This window comes from Chiloscyllium punctatum, chromosome 2 (genome assembly GCF_047496795.1).
Source record: "Chiloscyllium punctatum isolate Juve2018m chromosome 2, sChiPun1.3, whole genome shotgun sequence".
Lineage (NCBI taxonomy): Eukaryota > Metazoa > Chordata > Chondrichthyes > Orectolobiformes > Hemiscylliidae > Chiloscyllium > Chiloscyllium punctatum.
The window spans coordinates 146178065-146198000 of NC_092740.1; the positions used below are offsets into that span (position 1 = coordinate 146178065).

Sequence of the window (19936 nt, forward strand, 5' to 3'; positions counted from 1 at the left end):
TTGTATGAAAGCATTGATTGCTCCTTGGGCATTTGTGGGATTAATTTGCCTAAAGTTACATTTTAAATTTTGTCTGCTACTGTAATATCCAAATAGGCAAGAGGTGCTTTAATCCTTCCACTGTATTGACCCCTGTGTCCAATTCCTGGAGTATTTTGAAACCTGGCAACCATTATAACTTATATTCTTTGCATCATTGTAGAATATTTTATATGTTCACCCATAAAGGAAGTGTATTTTCTTCAGGAATTCTTTAAAGTGAGCAGACCTCTAACCTAACAGGACCACAACTTGAACGCAAGTTAGAATGAGCAGCTTATTTATTTGAGATGTCTTAGCATAGTTCAGCAAATTAAATGCTGTACTTGTGCAGGAATCCCCAAATTGTATAAACGGTTGACAAAGGTTCAGAACTTCCAGCCCTCCTGCGCGGCTGGGTTTAAATTGCTCTGACATTGGGACTGGTTTCTGCGGTAGATGTACCCAGGATAACTTACACTTCAATAGTATTGGGATCAATACCAGGACTGTTAGATAGGTTGGAAAGGATTTAAACTAACCAAGCAGGACGATGGAAACAGAAGCAGAAAAAAACTGGAGAAACTCAGCAGGTCTGGCAGCCCCCTACACTGAGAAAGCAGAGTCAATGTTTCGGGGTCCAGCCAATCCTTCTTCAGAACTGACAGTAGTTCGGAAAAGGTTGGGTGTATATATGCTGAGGACAGGAGGTGCAGGGAGGTGGAAGGAGTTAACAATGGGTGAAGATAGAGCCCAGTGAAAGACAACAACAGTTGGGGCAGACCAAGGAATGGGTAATGATGAACGTGGAAGAAAGAATAGATGCTAAGGGGAACCATTAATGGGTGGAAATGGGTTGGCTGGTGTATGGGTGTGAGGGAAGGAGGTGGAGAGAGATGCAAAGGCCCTAAAATTATTAAAGTCAATATTGAGTCCTGAAGCCTACAGGGTCCCCAAGGAGGACGTGACGTTAGGAAAAGGCAAGGCAGCAATGAACTTTTATTAAAACGAAAAGCTTCTGTGGCTCCCACTACCCATCAATTATTTCATCCCAATGTTGGGATTTAATTCTTGCTGCATTTAAGTCCAGCCAATATGCCACAATGGGAATAACTATAGATGATGGTGATTCTGTCAGGGATGTAAGCAATTGCAGAGTGAGGTGGCAGTGAGTGTGTAGTACAGCAACAAATTATATTCCTATAGAACCTTTGTAATTTAATAAAAATCCCCATCAACCTTCACAAGGGACAATAAAAAACAAAATATTAGGATGTGAGTGGCCCTAGAGTGGGATCTAGTCACTAGTGCAGTTGAATGAATGCAGAAAGTTAATGGGCGCCCTACAAGAAGTTAGTATTAATGATTGTAGGGTAAAATGGAAGTGATTGTATTGTAAGTTGGCCACAGAACCACAAGATAATAGCAATAATTGTAAAAAAAAGGTTGTAGATAATTATAAAACCAGGTGTTTTTCATGGGAGGATCTGTGTACTTCACGGAATCATTTCCAGCAGGACTTGCATATTTCTACAGTAAAATGTTTATAATGGGTGGATAATCCTGTAAATTGGTGCTTATTTTAAAATTGGATGTGTGTGCAGCAAAACATTTAAAAATGTATTTTAATAACAGCAGCGTTGAAGGTGAGCGATTTTTGCAGTAAAAATTCTGTATGTGATTAAACAACAAGATATCAATGTACTTTGATTAGAATGTAAGATAACTGTGCAGCAAGATGTTGGTGACTACATTATAGAAAGGTGACCATGATTGTCTAAGTACACTGTTTTAGATGATTGGTAGTTGTGCCTTATTGTGTGATGGTGGAACATTGAAAGGCAGAGATGGACATGTCATCAGAATTTGGCAAACATACATATGCGGGAGGATGTTACCAGGCTGGCTTTTGCTTTTAAAGTTGTGTTCAAATCCCTCAAAGTGCAGCCAGCCTGGGAGCCAATGTAAAGTTGACAATGAATGACCAGAACTTCATGCAAGTTAGGTCACCAGGCGGCAGAGTTCAAATCAGCCCATATTTCAGGGGGAGTCAGAGTGAGAGGATGTTCACGAGCACATTGGAATATTTAAATTAGAGTGAGCTGAGGTAAGGCAGAGGCAGACATTGTTACAGAGATGAAGTAGGTGGTCGTCGTGATGGGGGAGATTATGCAGCTGAAAGTGCACCTCTGATTCACATAAAACATCAAAGTATGGTTTGATGATTTCAGCTGAACACAGTGGTTAGAGAGAGAAATGCAATAGTTGGGGAACAGTTTTATGGAGTGGGCCAAAATGACTAAGTTGTAGGCAGTATGGGAGGTATGTGGGATTATACAGTGAATTGATATGTGCCTGTACAATGAATTCTGAGTGGTTATACTGTGGGGCTTTGGTGAAAGTACTGAGAGATGTGGGTGAGTGTACACTGTGCTTGCTGTAGATTGTACTGTCAGATTCTAGTGATTGTACAGTAAGATTAAGAAACTGCAAAACTGAAAGATTTCCAGGATTGATTAGCTTTTGGTAAGTTGTTGCATTTCTATTATTTTATTACAAGTATTGATAATAACGGAAATGTCCATTATCAGTGAGCTTGGCTTCATCTTTCACCCTTGATTATCTGTCTGCATCGATTCATCAATTGATTGCCATACCATTTTTGCTCACTGTCTTTCAGAAAGCCATGGTGCTGTTAAACAAGAAACAAAAATCTGAGGGAACTACTGCTTTTTTTATGTTCCCTGTTAAACTTTAAGTTGAAATAATTGCTTTGAAAAGAACTAAACTGGTAAATAATGCAATTACTTCTATCTGGACAAAGTCTGGTATGCTGCGAGATGTAGGTTCAAGAATTAAGCCCAGATTTAGGAGAAATTAAAATTAAACCATTGAGGTCAAGAATGTTGCTCTTATTTCCAAGAACTGCTAGTTCATGTTTTGATTTGGGTAACTTTGTTGATTAACTTCCAGTTAGTTCTGTGGGAAGTTGTAGCTCAAACATGATTTTCCATTGGTGTCAAGTATAGCACTTTAGTTTGCAGTGAATATTAGACTACTTTACAGTGTGGAAACAGGCCCTTTGGCCCAACAAGTCCACACCGACCTGCCGAAGCACAACCCACCCAGACCCATTCCCCTACATTTACCCCTTCACCTAACACTACAGGCAATTTAGCATGGCCAATTCACCTAACCTGCACATTTTTGGACTGTGGGAGGAAACCCACAGGAGCACCCAGAGGAAACCCACGCAGACACTGGGGGAATGTGCAAACTCCACATAGTCAGTCGCCTGAGGCGGGAAATGAACCCGGGTCTCTGGCACTGTGAGGCAGCAGTGCTAACCACTCTGCCACTGTATGATGGGCCTGTCTGAGGTAAACATGTTTTCCCCTCTGTACCCCACTCTCTGACTGTTCAGGTTCTACGGAGGAGCTACAATAATTTCTGAATTAACTCCATGAAGGCCAGTATCCCATCACCAAGTTACCCTTTATATACACATACATAGTACATGACACTGACAAGCCAGCACAGAGCCAGCTCCGAGAGTGAGCAGAACTCTTGACATTCCTGTTTATATCTGTCAGCCAGGGCTCCCTGATTGAACCAGATTAACAGCCCCAATCAGAACTCATATTCTATGAGGTCCACCCGGCTGACGCTGTTCCAATCACTACAGTTTCCCTCCCCTATCACTTCTAAATTCTGACACTGGAGTGACCTCTGCTTCCTTGATTGAATTGTGAATGTGCAACACTGAGACATAGCTTTCTCACCTAACTCACCCTAACAGTTGGTGGCTGGAAGTGTAGAACATTCATTCTCTCTCTCCATTTAATACTCAATATTAGCAAACCGAGGAAAAATCTCATTTTAGGAGCCACACAACAATTGTAAGTATTAATGCATTTTCACTGAAGAGTAAAGTAGATGTGCTGAAGCATTTCTTACTTACTGTGCGTTTGGGTCAAAGATTAAATATTTTGGTGCATATTTTATCAATTAAATTAAGAGACCACTAGTTGAGACATAAGTGTTAATTATATTTTTACATGAACAGTTAATGCATTTAAATATATAGATCAATAACTCCTATTTAAGAAAACAGATAGAAAAATACAACAAACCTAATATTCCAGCCATTCCCCAGGTTATGCCATTTAACAATAAGAGGCTTGCACTCATGTTAGCAAACTCAAAACTGAGAAATGGACCACATTAGAATATGAAGATTGCAGTAACTTTTGTTTGTTGATTCTTACATTAACTTTTGCTGAAAGAGAAAAAAATACAATCCAGGGTGAGCACAGATAATGAATGTGAAAAAAAGTTTTTCTGCAGACCCTGTGACTCCACCATCAGTAACATAAAAACATAGTTAAAAGAAAGATTTGCATTTACAGTACGCAGTGTTTTTCAAAATCTCCAGATATCTGAAATCTCAAACTGCCAATAATTTTGTTGTTACAATGTTACAAACATTTCCAGACAATTTCCATACAAAACATCCGCAGTGTAATAATCAGCAGATTTTCTGTTTATTTGTGATGCTCATTTGAGGGATAAATATTGCCCAGAACTTCCACGCTCCTTTACAAAATAGCGCTACTGGATTTTTTAACATCCATCCAAGCAGGCAGCTAGGGCCTTGACTTAACATCTCACCTGAAAGTCAGCCTCCCACAGTACTGCCCTTTTGTATTGGTGCCCAGGCCCTGCTGCTAGACGTGCCTCTGAATCAGGAGATTCCAGGTTCAAGAGTGTGACCAATTAGGCCCCAGCTGAAATGCGAAGGATTTCCCAGCCCAAACAGGCAACTGTGAGTGAAGACCTATCATGTTAAATTATCTTCCTCCTGACTAAGCCAATCTTTTGTAACATCTTCAGGTAGCAGTTCCTATTCTGTTGTTCCTCTCACCGTTGAACTGATGATAAGTCAAGATATCAATAAGATGGCAACCTCTTGTCCGAACCTCTAGCTTCAAAGAAATCAAATAGGACAATTCTGCCAGCAATATATACAGGAAATTCACTGATGTTAAGTGCGAAGCAGCACACAGAGCATTTGCTCAAAAAAAGAATTCTGGTCATTGCATTGAGTACAGGAGTTGGGAGGTCATGTTGAGGCTGCACAGGACATTGATTCGGCCACTGTTGGAATATTGTGTGCAATTCTGGTCTTCCTCCTATTGGAAGGATGTTGTGAAACTTGAAAGAGTTTAGAAGAGATTTACAAGGATGTTGCCAGGGTTTGAGGATTTGACCTACAGCGAGAGGCTGAACAGGCTGGGGCTGTTTTCCCTGGAGCGTCAGATGCTGAGGGGTGACCTTATAGAGGTTTATAAAATCATGAGGGGCATGGATAGGGTAAATAGACAAAGTCTTTTCCCTAGGGTGGGGGAGTCCAGAACTAGAGGGCATAGGTTTAAGGTGAGAGGGGAAAAATTTAAAAGGGACCTAAGGGGTAACTTTTTCACCCAGAGGGTGGTGCGTGTAAGGAACAAGCTGCCAGAGGAGGTGGTGGAGGCTAGTACAACTACAACATTTAAAAAGCATCTGGATGGGTACAGAAATAGGAAGGGTTTGGAGGGAAATGGGCCAAGTGCTGGCAAATGGGACTAGATTAGGTTAGGATAGCTGTTTGGCATAGATGAGTTGGACTGAAGGGTCTGTTTCTGGGCTGTACATCTCTATGACTCTATATATGTACTTTGAAGAACACTCCCCAGTTGGAGTATGGTATCAGTGAGTATATCTGTACAACTATGTCTGGAACAGAATTGTTAGCTCCATGTGGCTGCTGACCAGTGCATGAAGCCATTAAGTGGTAATTGAACTTCCAGTTTTGGCAGTGGCGCTTTGGTGACCTTAGCTTTGGAATCTTTCTTCGGGTCTTATCTCTACTGTTAATCCTCTACCACCCACATTTTCTGTTTGTGAACAGTTAATATCCAACCTCCCTGCCATTTTAACAAATTTTCAGCTTAAAGAATGTAAAATATAACTGACTCTACACTGTTCACTCATCAGAAATCATCAATTCAGGAGGCTGAGCTTCTTCCATTCCTCTCTGAAATATCCCAGAACAAATAGTGTAGAATAGCAGGAAACCATGTTGATGCAGGTTTCTGATAGACTAGACTAGGCTAACTGCTACCAGGAAAATCAGTGTAAGCAAAGGTCATTTCTTGGGCGGGAGCATATATGCTTATTCAGTGTTTGTTTGATATCAACCATGGACACTGACTTCACTTTCATTTAAGTGTAAAGCTGGTTTCCAGCAAAAGGGTTAATTGAGCTCCTCCTCCTCGGCTGTAACATGAGACTAATGCTTAGTTAAGAGCCAGTAATTGAACAATTTAATTGAAAAACCTATCTTATAATGTTATTTTAATCTATACTAGTTTATCTACCAATATGTCTACTTACCTATCTGTCTGCCACAACTCTGTCCCATATACTTTGTACGTTTTCTACTACTGTCTCAATCTGTTCACCTTTCCTCTTGTACTATCCTTTTTTAAAATACTTTTATTAACCTTTTTTTTACTTATCAAGATAACCCAAGATCTTTTTAAAGCTAGCTGCCTATTCCTTCAGTTCTTCTTGCCATCTACTACAAATTCTATTTATAAATTTTCTGTTTCCTCTTTTAGTTCTCTATTTTTGTTGGTTTTAATCTATTTTCTAGCTATTTCCTGTGTCTACCTTTTTGAGTTTCTGTCTCTACATATGTATGCCTGGCTACTACAGTTAGTTCATCTATAACACGATGACTATGTTTTTGTGCAACCCCGTGTTATAGAAAAATCGCACTTTAGAAACAGCGTTAAAGTGTTGGCAATGTAATCACGTTACAGCCAACACACATTTTAAAATTTCGCGCTTTAGAAACAGTGTCCCAAGTCGTCAATCGTGTTACAGTGGATTTGTGTTGACGAAACGCACATTATAGCAGAACGACCTGTATATCCAATTTTCCATTATTTCTAACTCCAGCCTAGTTCTAATTTGTAAATGCTTTTAACTGTCATGTCTCCCATCTGGTTAGGTAGAATTCTATATACCATATTCTATATACTTCAAATATACTGTTTATATCACAATGATTACGCCTATGGGGATTAAATTTATTTCATGTTTCGATCTTTTACAGTCCCTAGTCATCTATATGCTTATATATTAAAATATTTCTTTGATCATTTCATTCATCTAAAATATCCAGCAGATTATAAGTTTCAGTCATTTTTATTATCTTTTACCTATAATTTTCCTAGTTGTTGGCTTTAACCAAATGCTGTGCCTGTCTATATATCTGCTATAGCTCTGTCTCATCTGTCCATATTTCCTGAGATTAATTTTAAAATATGAAGATTTGTTACCGTGGGACTTGGACTTTATCCACTGTCGGATACTATCCCTGAACCTAGTTTGATTTGAGACAGATTTATTAAGTGAGGTAAAATGTAAACCAAGCACCAGAGCATGCAGAATGGCTTCCAGCAGGAGAGGCCTGCCCCATATTTACCTTCAGCAGACTATTAAACAACATGAGGCTATTAATTTGGATTCTGACTCTTCACTAAAACCCATAAAATCACACAGTTGTCAAATAGAGTTCATTTTAATTTCCTTTCAATCACAGTAAATTATTCAGGTGATAAATCAGCTGGACCAGTCATCCCTGTGTAATAGAAACCCTAATTTCTGGCTAATTACCCAGCCCATTGCTGCCAAAAGATCAATACCAAAACAAAATGAAAAGGCCTAGAAATCCAGAGCGAGGGCTGGCTAAACGAAGCTCCGGTACTGTGATAAGAGCAGTTGCTATTTACTGTGTCCATGCTCAGGGTTCAGAGGGCATGTGAGAGCGTTAACCCCACAGAAGGTCATTCGAGAGAAAAGTTACCCTCAATAGGAACTGTCTTCCTTTAAAGAATTGTATTTCATTGCATTCTTACAGCAATCAAATTTACTTCACCATTTCAAAATTTATTTCAGTTGGAAAGGCAATTTTTTTCAAAACTAAAGACCTTGTTTTTTCCAAAATTACAATTGGGATGGGGCACTACAACTATTATCTCACTGACATAGCAATATTATCAACAGTAATAATCTCTCTCAAACTTATTGTCAGAACCTCCACTTTCTCAAGATCCATCCTGTTCTCACAGTTTTGCATTGTAAATGATACAAAACTTTTCATGGCACTGAAAAACAAAATAAATCAAAAACATTTATTTTTAGGCTGTGCAGAAATTAAGTACATCCACTTTCAAAGAGTCTTCACACTTTCTCAAAAGCTTCAGAACTGCAGGGGAGTCAGCAGCATTTCTGTTTGGTATATACATCCGTCAGTATTTAATCAACAAAATGTATACTGCCTGCCCTGGTATCTATGGTGGGCAACATACTTTCAAGTGGATGGTAGACCTCCTTGAAGCCTGGAATTAAAATAAAGAGGATGTTGGTGAATGGTGGGGAGAAAGAGATTTCTCCCTGTCAGGAGGACAGGGATGTTAGTTTATCACAGATAGGTTCCCTCTCAAAAAGCAATTATCGAGGAACTGACAGACTCATCATGTATATGATTGCAGCCCAACGCTGACCTCCTCAAGACTCTGGGCTGCAACCACCAAACTACACAGGAACTGAAGGTATACGAAGTACAAAAAGCTTTCACTGTGTATCTGTAGTTGAAAGTGCACCCACAGTTACTTGTTCTGCTCTTTTCCAAATATAACAATGATCATACTAAAACATAACTGCGCTTATTCTAAAATAAGAGTTGAGGTTTTTTGTGTTATATTATTGTACAGAAAATTTTATTTAATTTTGATACTATTATTTTCTGATCAATTGATGAATGTTATAATACAGTCGAATCGTAGCTGATTGCAGAATTGAGTCCAGAGGAATAAACTGGGCACACATCTTCAGAGTTATAGCCCCATTTTCCAATGAAATAATTTCTACAAGAGCAACTCCTATTACTGAGAAGAGAACACAGACATTGCGATTTATTATTATTTATGGTCCCATGACTTGTTTATGTGCAACCATGTTTGGTGTGTGAGATGGAAATGTCATTATGCAAATGACATTGAATGTCCTTACTGAGGCTAAATAATTTTTGTATTGGACGATTAAACCTCATCTGTTATCGGTATGGGCTGCAGTGGGCTATTAAACAGTCCCAGCAGTATTTACTCCCAGTAATAGGAAAATGGGAAAGGAAAAGGCAAAAACAATTGCTGCAACTAGACTGTGATTGTCCTGTGGAAATTTATCTTAGAGGTGCAGATAGCCATCTTGTACCGCAGCGAGAAGTAAATAAAAGAAAATATATTCTCTCGCAGAGACCCATTTGAATCAGTTTGCTTGAAATTAGCTCAATCTTATCAGAAATAAATTGGCAAGATTTCAGATACTATCAAAGGGGATTGGAGGCCAATAGACTCTAGGAAACGTTGCACGTCATTCTTTACGCAGCTGGAGAGTCACATTTGTATCAGTGTTGATAGCTTATGAATTCCAAAATTGACAGAATTTACAGAAAAATGAGGATAATCCATCTTCCTTAGTGGCCTGTCAAAACCTGGTCATACTTCATAATCTTCAATTACCGCTGCTATTTTCAGACATTTACATGTCGGCATTACAGAGAGATGGAAATGAGAAAAGAAAGGAAGAAGGCTAAAGGAAAAAAAAATACAGTTGTTTATGTGGCAGAGAATAAAGGAGAAAAATAACATACTATATTTGAGCTTAAAAGTCAGAGAGGGAGAGAGAAAGAAATACTTTTCTTTCTGCTCCATTGCTCTTAAGCAGAAGAATATATTGTTGTGTGTCCTTTAGTTTCAAATGATTTCTCTACTGGTTGCTGCAGATAAATATCGGAGATTATTATGCTGTGATCTTGACATAGGGGTTATATAGACATACCTTGTGGAGAGTGTACCGTGCAGTGGGACAGTGTGGCAGTAAATCACTCTGCTCACACATCAGGGAGCAGAGATTGGTATAAATTGCACAGGCCAGGGTCAGCCTGCAGTCACCTGTGTGATGAGTTTGGTTCGCACAAAGCTGGTTGCTGATCGAGCTAGGCCACCCTGCGGCAAAAAAAACCTCTGCCCTGACACAGGAGCATACTCCTGTAATCTGCGCTAACGAGTTTGATTAATCAGGCAGTGGAATGATACCAGCCCAGGCTTCTCCACAGGACAGAAGGAAAGCAGGGCCTAGTATCCTGCTACACTCCACAACTCCAACATTCCCCCTCACCTCCCCCTCCCGCCCCCCCCCCCCCCCCCCTCCCCACCATGGGCCATAATGTAAACAAAAGTAATGGCATTAGGAGATCCATCAATTTCATCACCCCTATCATCAGCAACTCAGTTAACATTTTCTCCTCTGCTAGTCTTGTTCCAGACTCTCTTCCCCAAGAGAAATGGCTGGGGGAACAGGAGCCTACTGTCATATCAATGGCCATTCCCAAACTCTAATTTGTCAATAAAGGGAAACAAAAGGTAGAGGGTATGCAGTTTGAACAGTTATGGAGAGGCTGTGCATTATTCTGCCCTGTGACTGAAAGCCGTTCCTCATTAACTGGTAGCCTCTACCTAGTGAAGCTGATGCTAAAGACATTGAAAGCTGTAATCTTACAGGAAATACATCTGACCCCTGCTTTTCAGTGCTGTCTTTCATAATTAGAAAAAAAATGTTAATTCTAACTGGCCAATGTCTTAGGACTGGACAGGGAGGTTGCAGATACTTGGGCTGGAACCCAGATCATTCAAAACTTTGCTCTATTTACTCCCTGGCCTGTAAAGCAATGGTTCTGTCACTCTTCCCCTGATCTATTTCCTTGGCCAACTCTGGCAGTGTAACCTGAGATACTGCTGGGCGAACACACACGTGCACACGTTAATGTTGAGGGAAATGTGGTTTGCTCAGAGACCATGTAGGTTCTGAATGGCCTTAGAGGCCCCAGGTATCAAGGGGAAACAAGGCCTCTAATCCCAGGATATCGGTTATTTCACTGTGCCAAAATTCTTATCCCCCGTTAGACGTTTATTAAAACATTCCAGTCATTTAAATGCCATTCTGATAACTTGGAGTTTCTGTAGGCATGGGGTTATTGCTCCCATTATGCAAATAACTCCAGTATTGAGCTTTGAGATGGGACAGTAGTCCTTTGGAGTCAGCAATGATGTTCTTTCTAAATTGAGGAACTGAAGATTCCTGTGCTGACTGTGTACAAATGCTTACCTCTCCAAGTTGCTGCACATGGTACTCTTGGAAAAATAATTTAATGGACACATTGACTTAAACAAATCAAGAGTGCACAACAAAAGAAACTAGAGGATATGTTGGTCAGCACTCAAGTGCCCAAATATTTACAGCGGGAACAATAATCTCAGAGTTTCAATCCCCTTTCCCTCTTTGTTCTTGACTGATTTAAATAATCAAGGACATCACAGATAAAATAATTTTGCAGAGAAAAGTTTGAGTGAACATTTCAATGGCATTTAAAAGTGAATCTGATGATGCTGTGAGGGTGATTAGATATGTGCCTCAGGCCAATCATCATCTGACAACAGCTCCTTGAAGAGATGCTTCAATGTGAAGATGTTTGACATGAAAATCTAGGTTTTGCTCTCAGGGGCCCTTCCGCTGTGAGCTATCAGCAGGAGCTGGTATTCTGGGAAGTGGCAGAAATATTTACAGGGGAAAAAATGTATTAGAGAGTATTTTAAAAGTCTGATTTTAGCAGGAGTTATCCTTCAGTTCATCTCATAGGTTAATTTTGAAACCTACCTTAAAGGGACAGACACCAAAGGAGCTGTGTTTATTAAATAGTGATGATTGGAATTCATGAAGAATTTTCATTAACCAAGACTCACTTGACTCATTACAGAGCAGACACGATTGCTACATAAAACTATTACCAAGGTATTTATTGGTGCAGGATTTTCTGTTTGCTAGTTAATCTAGTTAAGAGTAGTTATCAACAATAATTAATAAGAATGTATGTTTTCCCACCTTTGCATCAAAAGTCAACTAATCAAAGTGGAGAGGCAACACAAGCTCAGTGTTACAATTCTGAGGGGAGTACAGGAGCAGAGGGACCTTGGAATTCAAATGCATAATTCCCTGAAGGTGGCCAGGCAGGTTGAAACAGTTGTTAAAAAGGCTTAAAAGATCCTTGGATTTATAAATAGGGGCATAGAGTATAAAATCTTCAAGGAGAAAGTGAGGACTGCAGATGCTGGAGATCAGAGCTGAAAATGTGTTGCTGGAAAAGCGCAGGTCAGGCAGCATCCAAGGAGCAGAAGAATCGACGTTTTGGGCATGAGTCCTTCAGGAATGAGGAAAGTGTGCCAAGCAGGCTAAGATAAAAGGTAGGGAGGAGGGACTTGGGGGAGGGGCGTTGGAAATGCGATAGGTGGAAGGAGGTTAAGGTGAGGGTGATAAGGTGAGGGTGAGAGGCCAGAGTGGGGGTGGGGGCGGAGAGGTCAGGAAGAAGATTGCAGGTTAGGAAGGTGGTGCTGAGTTCCAGGGTTGGGACTGAGACATGGTAGGGGAAGGGGAAATGAGGAAACTGGAGAAATCTGAGTTCATCCCTTGTGGTTTGAGGGTTCCTAGGCGGAAGATGAGGCGCTCTTCCTCCGGCCGTCGTGTTGCTATGGTCTGGCGATGGAGGAGTCCAAGGACCCGCATGTCCTTGGTGGAGTGGGAGGTGGAGTTGAAGTGTTGAGCCACAGGGTGGTTGGGTTGGCTGGTCCGGATGTCCCAGAGGTGTTCTCTGAAACGTTCCGCCACCTCCAAACGGACCCCACCACCAGGGATATATTTCCCTCCCCTCCCCTATCAGCGTTCCAAAAAGACCACTCCCTCCGTGACTCCCTTGTCAGGTCCACACCCCCCACCAACCCAACCTTCACTCCCGGCACCTTCCCCTGCGACCGCAAGAAATGCAAAACTTGAGCCCACACCTCCCCCCTTACTTCCCTCCAAGGCCCCAAGGGATCCTTCCATATCCGCCACAAATTCACCTGCACCTCCACACAGATCATTTACTGCATCCGCTGCACCCGATGTGGCCTCCTCTATATTGGGGAAACAGGCCGCCTACTTGCGGAACGTTTCAGAGAACACCTCTGGGACGCCCGGACCAACCAACCCAACCACCCCGTGGCTCAACACTTCAACTCCCCCTCCCACTCCACCAAGGACATGCAGGTCCTTGGACTCCTCCATCGCCAGACCATAGCAACACGACAGCTGGAGGAAGAGTGCCTCATCTTCTGCCGAGGAATCCTCCAACCACAAGGGATGAACTCAGATTTCTCCAGTTTCCTCATTTCCCCTCCCCCCCCCCCCCCCCATCTTGTCTCAGTCCCAACCCTCGAACTCAGCACCACCTTCCTAACCTGCAATCTTCTTCCTGACCTCTCCGCCCCCACCCCCACTCCGGCCTATCACCCTCACCTTAACCTCCTTCCACCTATCGCATTTCCAATGCCCCTCCCCCAAGTCCCTCCTCCCTACCTTTTATCTTAGCCTGCTGGACACACTTTCCTCGTTCCTGAAGAAGGGCTCATGCCCGAAACGTCGATTCTGCTGCTCCTTGGATGCTGCTTGACCTGCTGCGCTTTTCCAGCAACACATTTTCAGCATAGAGTATAAAAGCAAGGAAGTGATGCTCCACCTCTACAAATCATTGGTCAGACCACATTTGGAACATTGTGTTGAGTTCTGGGCACCTTATTTAAGGAATGATGTTAAAACCTTGGAGAGAAAGCAAAAGAGATTTACTAGGAATGAAGGATTTTAGATACAAGGAAGATTAGAGAGATTGGGTGTATTCTCCCTGGAGCAGGAAATATCAAGACCTTAATGAGATGTTCAAATTAAGAGCAATTTTAACAGAGTAAAGAAAGATATTCTCTTTCCTCTAGTTGATGTGTCAGTAACTAGGAGTCACATTTTTAAGATTGTCGGCAAGAGGGCTAGGAGTGAGATGAGGAGAAACCTCTTTGCTCAGAGAAACATAAGAATTTGGAATGTGCTGCCTAGAGTGTGGTGGAGGTGGATTCCAAAGAGATCTGGATATATATTTGAAAGTAATGAATTTAGAGGACCATAGAGACAGGGCTGGAGAATGGGACTACCTGGGGAGCTTTTTCAGGCATCAAAGTTATGGACCAAACCAAACCCCTTCAAAATATGTTGTCTCGATCCTAACCTTTGCTTATTTTAAAGGTGTCTCAGTGCAATTTGATTGGTCAAACTACTAGGCTTGAAACAAAACATACATTATTCAAACACTATAATTAAAATATAGACAAATAAAAATAGAAAAGTATTGGCCTATCAAATGCTTTCAAAATAATATGTATTAACTACCGCAAATTAACTGTTCCAATCTAATAACATCCCAGAAAAACACATCCTTAGCAAAGGCAAATTCAGTAAAATAGATTGTCTCTCATGGATGAACTCGGATATAGACTTACCTTTTAGATGGGACTGAGAGCTGTGTGCTCTGTTTTATGACAACATGGTTCAGTCCTACTAAACCTGACTGTGCCTTGCAAACTGAGAGTTTCTCTATATGCCGGATGGGCCACTCAGTGTCCTTGGATAAGATAAAGGGCGGTGAGATATGCCTCTGAATCAAATGGCCTGGTGCTCAGATGTGGTGACCCTGGTAAATTACTTTCCCCCAGATCTAGAATATCTAGAATAGTGAAATGCTGACTCTACTATCTGCTGCATGAGTTCACCTCTGCTATCCTGACATCAGTCTATACACCACCCCAGGTTGAAGTGAAGCAGTTTACACTGCTACAAATTCTCTGGAGACAAAATTCCTCAAGGCCTTATTCATTGTGGCTGGCAACTTCAACCAGGCCAACCTCAAGAAGGTGCTACCAAATTACCACCAACATGGTTCTTGCCCCATCAGAGGACCAAACATCCTTGACCACTGCTTCTCAACCATCAAAGATGTCTAATGCTCCATAACCTGTCTGAAAATTGGGAAATCAGATCACAATGCTGTGTTCCTCTTCCCTGCTTGCAAACAGAGATTGGAATGGGGGGAATCTATCAGAAGAAATAATACAGTGCTGGTCTGGGGCAGCAGTAGAGCATCATCAGGACTGCATGGAATCAATGGCCTGGACTATATTCAAGAATTCAACAGACAAATTACATGAGTACGCCACTGCTGTCACAGACTTCATTAGCAAGTGCTAGAGGGCTGTGTGCCAAAGAAGTTGATCAATGTGTTCCCCAAATAGAAATCTTGGATAGACCAGGAAATCTACTGCCTACTGAAGACCAGGCAAACCAGATGAGTAAGACCTATACATAAAATCCGGATATAACTTCTGTAAAGCTAATAGGGATGACAAGAGGCAGTACTGGACCAGGTTAGAGGCCAAACCTAACTATACAGAGACCGGCTGCCTGTGACAAGGCCCACACAGTGTAATAAGCCACAAAATTAAGCAGAAACAAATAGCAGACAAAGACACATCCCTCCCTGATGCACTCAATGCTTTCTATGCTTGGTTCAAGCAGAATGCCAGTAGTGTGGTGTCACCTGCCCTGACAGCCCCAGATGCACCTGTTCTGTCTGTTACCGTTGCAGACGTCAGATGGATCTTCCTGGGAGTAAACTTGAGGAAAGTGACTGGCCCAGATGGAATGCCCCTGTAATGCATTCAGACATTGTGTGGATTAGCTGGCAGAGGTATTCACTGACATCTTCAACCGCTCCTTGCTACAACCTGAACTCCTGACCTGCTTCAAGAAGATCACTATCACCCCAATACCAAAGAAGACTTGCAATTCTAGCAGTAGGAAGAGAATCCGTTTTTTTTTTATCTGTAACAGAGAGAGGAATAAGAACTTCCACATCCAGCTTCAAGATCCCAGCAACTGCTACTGAATGCTAAATCCCACCCATTCAGGCTGCTTTTATTGTTCCAACTTTAAAAAAAAACAAAACCAACGTCCCTCAAGCTGTTTATTTATTGGCTTTAGAGCAGACTGCTCGGTACCTCTGTCTCAACCATTCTTCATAAAAAAAACAAACCCAGGACAAAATAGACCCCTTAAAGTTATGGTATTGTTTCAATAGTACATAATGAATGGCTGAATGAACTCCTTTTGTACTGTAAGATTCTGCAATTTTAATAGTGTGGCAAATTTCATTATCATGTTTTGAGTGATGTCCCTTTAAGAATCCCAACATAGGGCTCAGACTGTACCTTGAAACCATCATGTGACCAGAGACCAAAGTTATTCCACATTGTAGCACCTGCACCATGGAATGTATACAAGATAAACTGCAAGTTGCGTTACTTAATGTGACATCACTCCTAATGCAGTAAGAGAACAGAGAGCATATCTAAATAAGTCAAGAGCTACTGCAAATAATCCCCAAAGTACAAATGAGAGAACTACTTTAAGTGTATGTTTTGAATGGTGGATATTGAGATGGGGTCATTTTGAACTTTGATGTTGGGTAGCAAAGAGCAGCGTAGGATTTGCTAAGGGTTGTAGAATCCACCTGATTTTGGTTCCTTTCTTGATCATTGCATGGGTTTTATGAAAGATGAACATTTGGCTCTACCTGAAGTGCAATTCGGGGCAAAATGAAAATGATCCTTGTAGTTTGTTCCTATCATTTACCTACCAATAGGTGAATTAATTCACAGTTAAGGGATTTAGAGACCAGGGGTTGATGTTCCTCTGACCCATTCCCAAATAATGAGTAATGTGGCAGAGGAATGGGGCTACTTCTTCGTTTTGATATTTCCCATATATATAAACATCCTCTGCCTTATGTTCTCTGTACCTTATTGCCCTGAGTCAGAAACATCAAATTTCTTCCAGCAAGAATCCACTTGACCAACCCTAATCAATTTGCTGGAGATTTTCATGAGATAGGAAATAGCTGTTTCTTTCCCATAGAATAATAAGTCTAGCCCCCACTCCCAACTTCCTGACACATGAATTACAAATGGAAGTCCCAGTTTCTTTTTAAAGGTATTTTTATTGAAAAAGGGATTTTAAAAATCACATTAAACCAAAAACAATACAAATCAAAACATTCCAAAAAGAACAGAACTACACTCATATACATATACATATGAATAAGTAAATAACATGGCTCTGTGTGACAAAACAATAACTCTCGATCATCGAGAGTGTTAACTTGCACATATTCATATGTTCATAATTCTTCCTCTCAGGGTGTTAGGTTCATTCAACACGATTGTAATTGCTATATAAATAACCTTATTATTGTGGTAGATGAGTCTGTGTCCAGGTAATCCAAAAAGGGCTGCCATGTCTTATAAAAGTTCTTAGCTTTTTGGTCTACCATATTTGTAAGAAAATCCAGAGGAATATGCTCCATGACTGACTTACTCCAACCTGACAGACCCGGTGGGGGGTTTTCAGACATCCAACATAGCAAAATGTTTTCCTTGTGCAGAAAACTAGGACATTGAAAATTTTTTCCTATGCACCCTCTTCTCTGCGTCAGATCTGTAAGGGTCAGTTAGAAGTCTAGTTCTTTTTTGGATGGAATCCCTGATTTGGAAAAAATGGAAGAGGTCTCTGCTAGGTAGTTCATACTTCTGAGTTAATTGATCAAAGGGCATCAGTGTTTCCCCTCAAATAAGTCACCCAGGCAAGACACACTCCTAGCTGCACAGAGTTCAAACCTGGAATCCACTGTCCCCTGTTGAAGGCCTAGTATGCCAATTATAGGGGTAAGAAATGATGTTTTAATTATGTAGCCCTCACTCTGCCACATTGTCCTCCATGCTTTACCAGTATTAATAATTATTGGATTATGGTTTAACTGTCTTCATTTCATCCAGGAACAGGAGATTGATGAGGGAGCGTTTTGCCTAAGAAGTTTCAATGTCCAGCCATATTGAAGCAGAGTCCTTGCAAGACCAGTCGCTCACATAAGATAAGACAGACCTGAATTGGTAGTTTTTAATATCCAGGATGTCCACTCCCCCCAATGTGTGGGGCAGTTTCAATTTGGTTAGTTTGATAAGGGGTTGTTTACGGTTCCAGATGAAAGAGCTGAGCCAGCCATTCAGTCTCCTGAATGTTTGTCTAGTGAAGATTAAAGAAAGTATTCGCATCGGGTATAATAGGTGAGGGAAAATATTCATCTTAATAAGGGCTATCCGGCTGTTAGGATATTGGAAGTGCCTCCTATCTTCGGAGGTCTTGTTTGATTTTGTCAAATAAGCGGGTAAAGTTTGCTTTAAATAGCTGATCAAAGAGACGACTGATAAATATATCTAATATCTAGATAAAGGACCCCCCCAGCCCATGACCACCTAAAAGGAATTCGAGATCCATCCACGACATCAGGTATTTTTTGAAGGCATGGCCTCCGATTTTGCAAAGTTGATCTTGTAGCCTGAAAAGGCACCAAATGAATTGATACATTGCATCAGATGAGATACTGAAACTGCTGGGTTTGACAGAAAGATAAGGATGCCATCCGCATGCAATGTAATCTTGTGTGACTTTAATCCCACTTCTGGGGCAGGTATGTTGTGGTCCCTACAAATGCCCTCTGCCAGCGACTCAATCACCAATGTACAAAACAATAGCAAGGGGGGGGTCAGCCTTGTCGACGGCCCCTAACGATGTTGAAATTACTTGATTGAACACCATTGGTGAGAACCACGGCCAGAGGGCCACTATAAAGGACCTTTGCCCACTTGATAAAGGTTTTGCCTAAGCCAAATCGTTCTAGGATATAGAAGAGGTATGACCACTCAACCCTATCGAATGCCTCCTCTGTATCTTGAGAGATCACTAATCCCTGTACAGCTTGCATTTGGCACGATATGGATCATATTGAGCAATCTCCTAACATTGTTGGAAGACCTGTGGCCCTTTATAAAGTCCATCTGGTCCTCTTTGACAACGGAGAGCAGCACAGTTTCCAGCCTTAGTGCAAGGGTCTTGGACAGGATTTTGGAATCGACATTTAAAAGTGAGATGGGCCTATAGGAGGCACAATCATCTGGGGTCTTCCCTTTCTTAAAAATAAGAGAGATATTAGCCTCTCTTCAGGATAGTGGGAGGCGGTCATAACTGTACGAGTAATTGAACATATTGAGCATCAGCCCTGACAGTATGTTTATAAATTCTTTATAAAATCCGCTAGTAAGTCTGTCAGGACTGGGCACCTTTTCACTCTGAAGCTGTTTCACAGCCTCCTGCACCTCCTGCACTGATAATAGGATGTTAAGGATGTTAAGGGGTTACACCTGGAAGATCCAGGTTCTTAAAAAAAGACTTCATCCTAACTCGTGCATCCTCACCACATTCAGATTGGTATAATTCAGAGTAAAATCTCTGACATGCTGTGTTAATCTTTTTAGAGTCACAGGTAAGGGTTCCCATCCCTTCCCTGATCGAGGCAATGGCTTGGTGGTGGTGGTGGGGGAGGGGGGGGGGGGTGCACTTTTATTCCTGGTAAGATATGCTAAGTACTTGCCTGGCTTATCACCAAAACCTTTGTTTTGCAAAAGTGAATTTCTTCTTGGCTGTCTGTGTGAGCATGGAGTTCAGTGTAGACTGAAGCACTGTGACCCTTGTAGCCTAGGCACCGAGGATCTATTAAAGTATGCCTTCTCTGCTTCCTTCAACCCCCTGGCATAAGCTTTAGCAGTTTCCCAGAGAATGGATGGGTTGCTGGCCGAGTCTGAGCTAATAGCTAGGAAAGCTCTGAATTCATTGGAAAAATACTCAGTGAAGTTACTATCCTTAAGAATGAAGGGATCCATTCACCAGTGTCCCAAACCTGTTACATTGCCCTTAATCTTAACCAATAAGTATATTGCTGCAT

At 41.4% G+C, this 19936-nt stretch overlaps 1 protein-coding gene across 5 annotated transcripts in view; it reads left to right on the forward strand.

Annotated features, from left to right (window-relative positions):
* Positions 1 to 19936, forward strand: part of pax5 (paired box 5) — a 217224-nt gene that overhangs the window by 92306 nt on the left and 104982 nt on the right. Inside the window, exon 8 of one of the 5 annotated variants that reach the window (XM_072589672.1) lies at positions 18383 to 18444. The exons of the other annotated variants lie outside the window; for them this stretch is intronic. Within the exon in view, the coding sequence (XP_072445773.1) occupies positions 18383 to 18406 (24 nt within the window). The 3' untranslated portion in view covers positions 18407 to 18444. The remainder of the gene's footprint in view (positions 1 to 18382; positions 18445 to 19936) is intronic. 5 annotated transcript variants of the gene reach the window in all.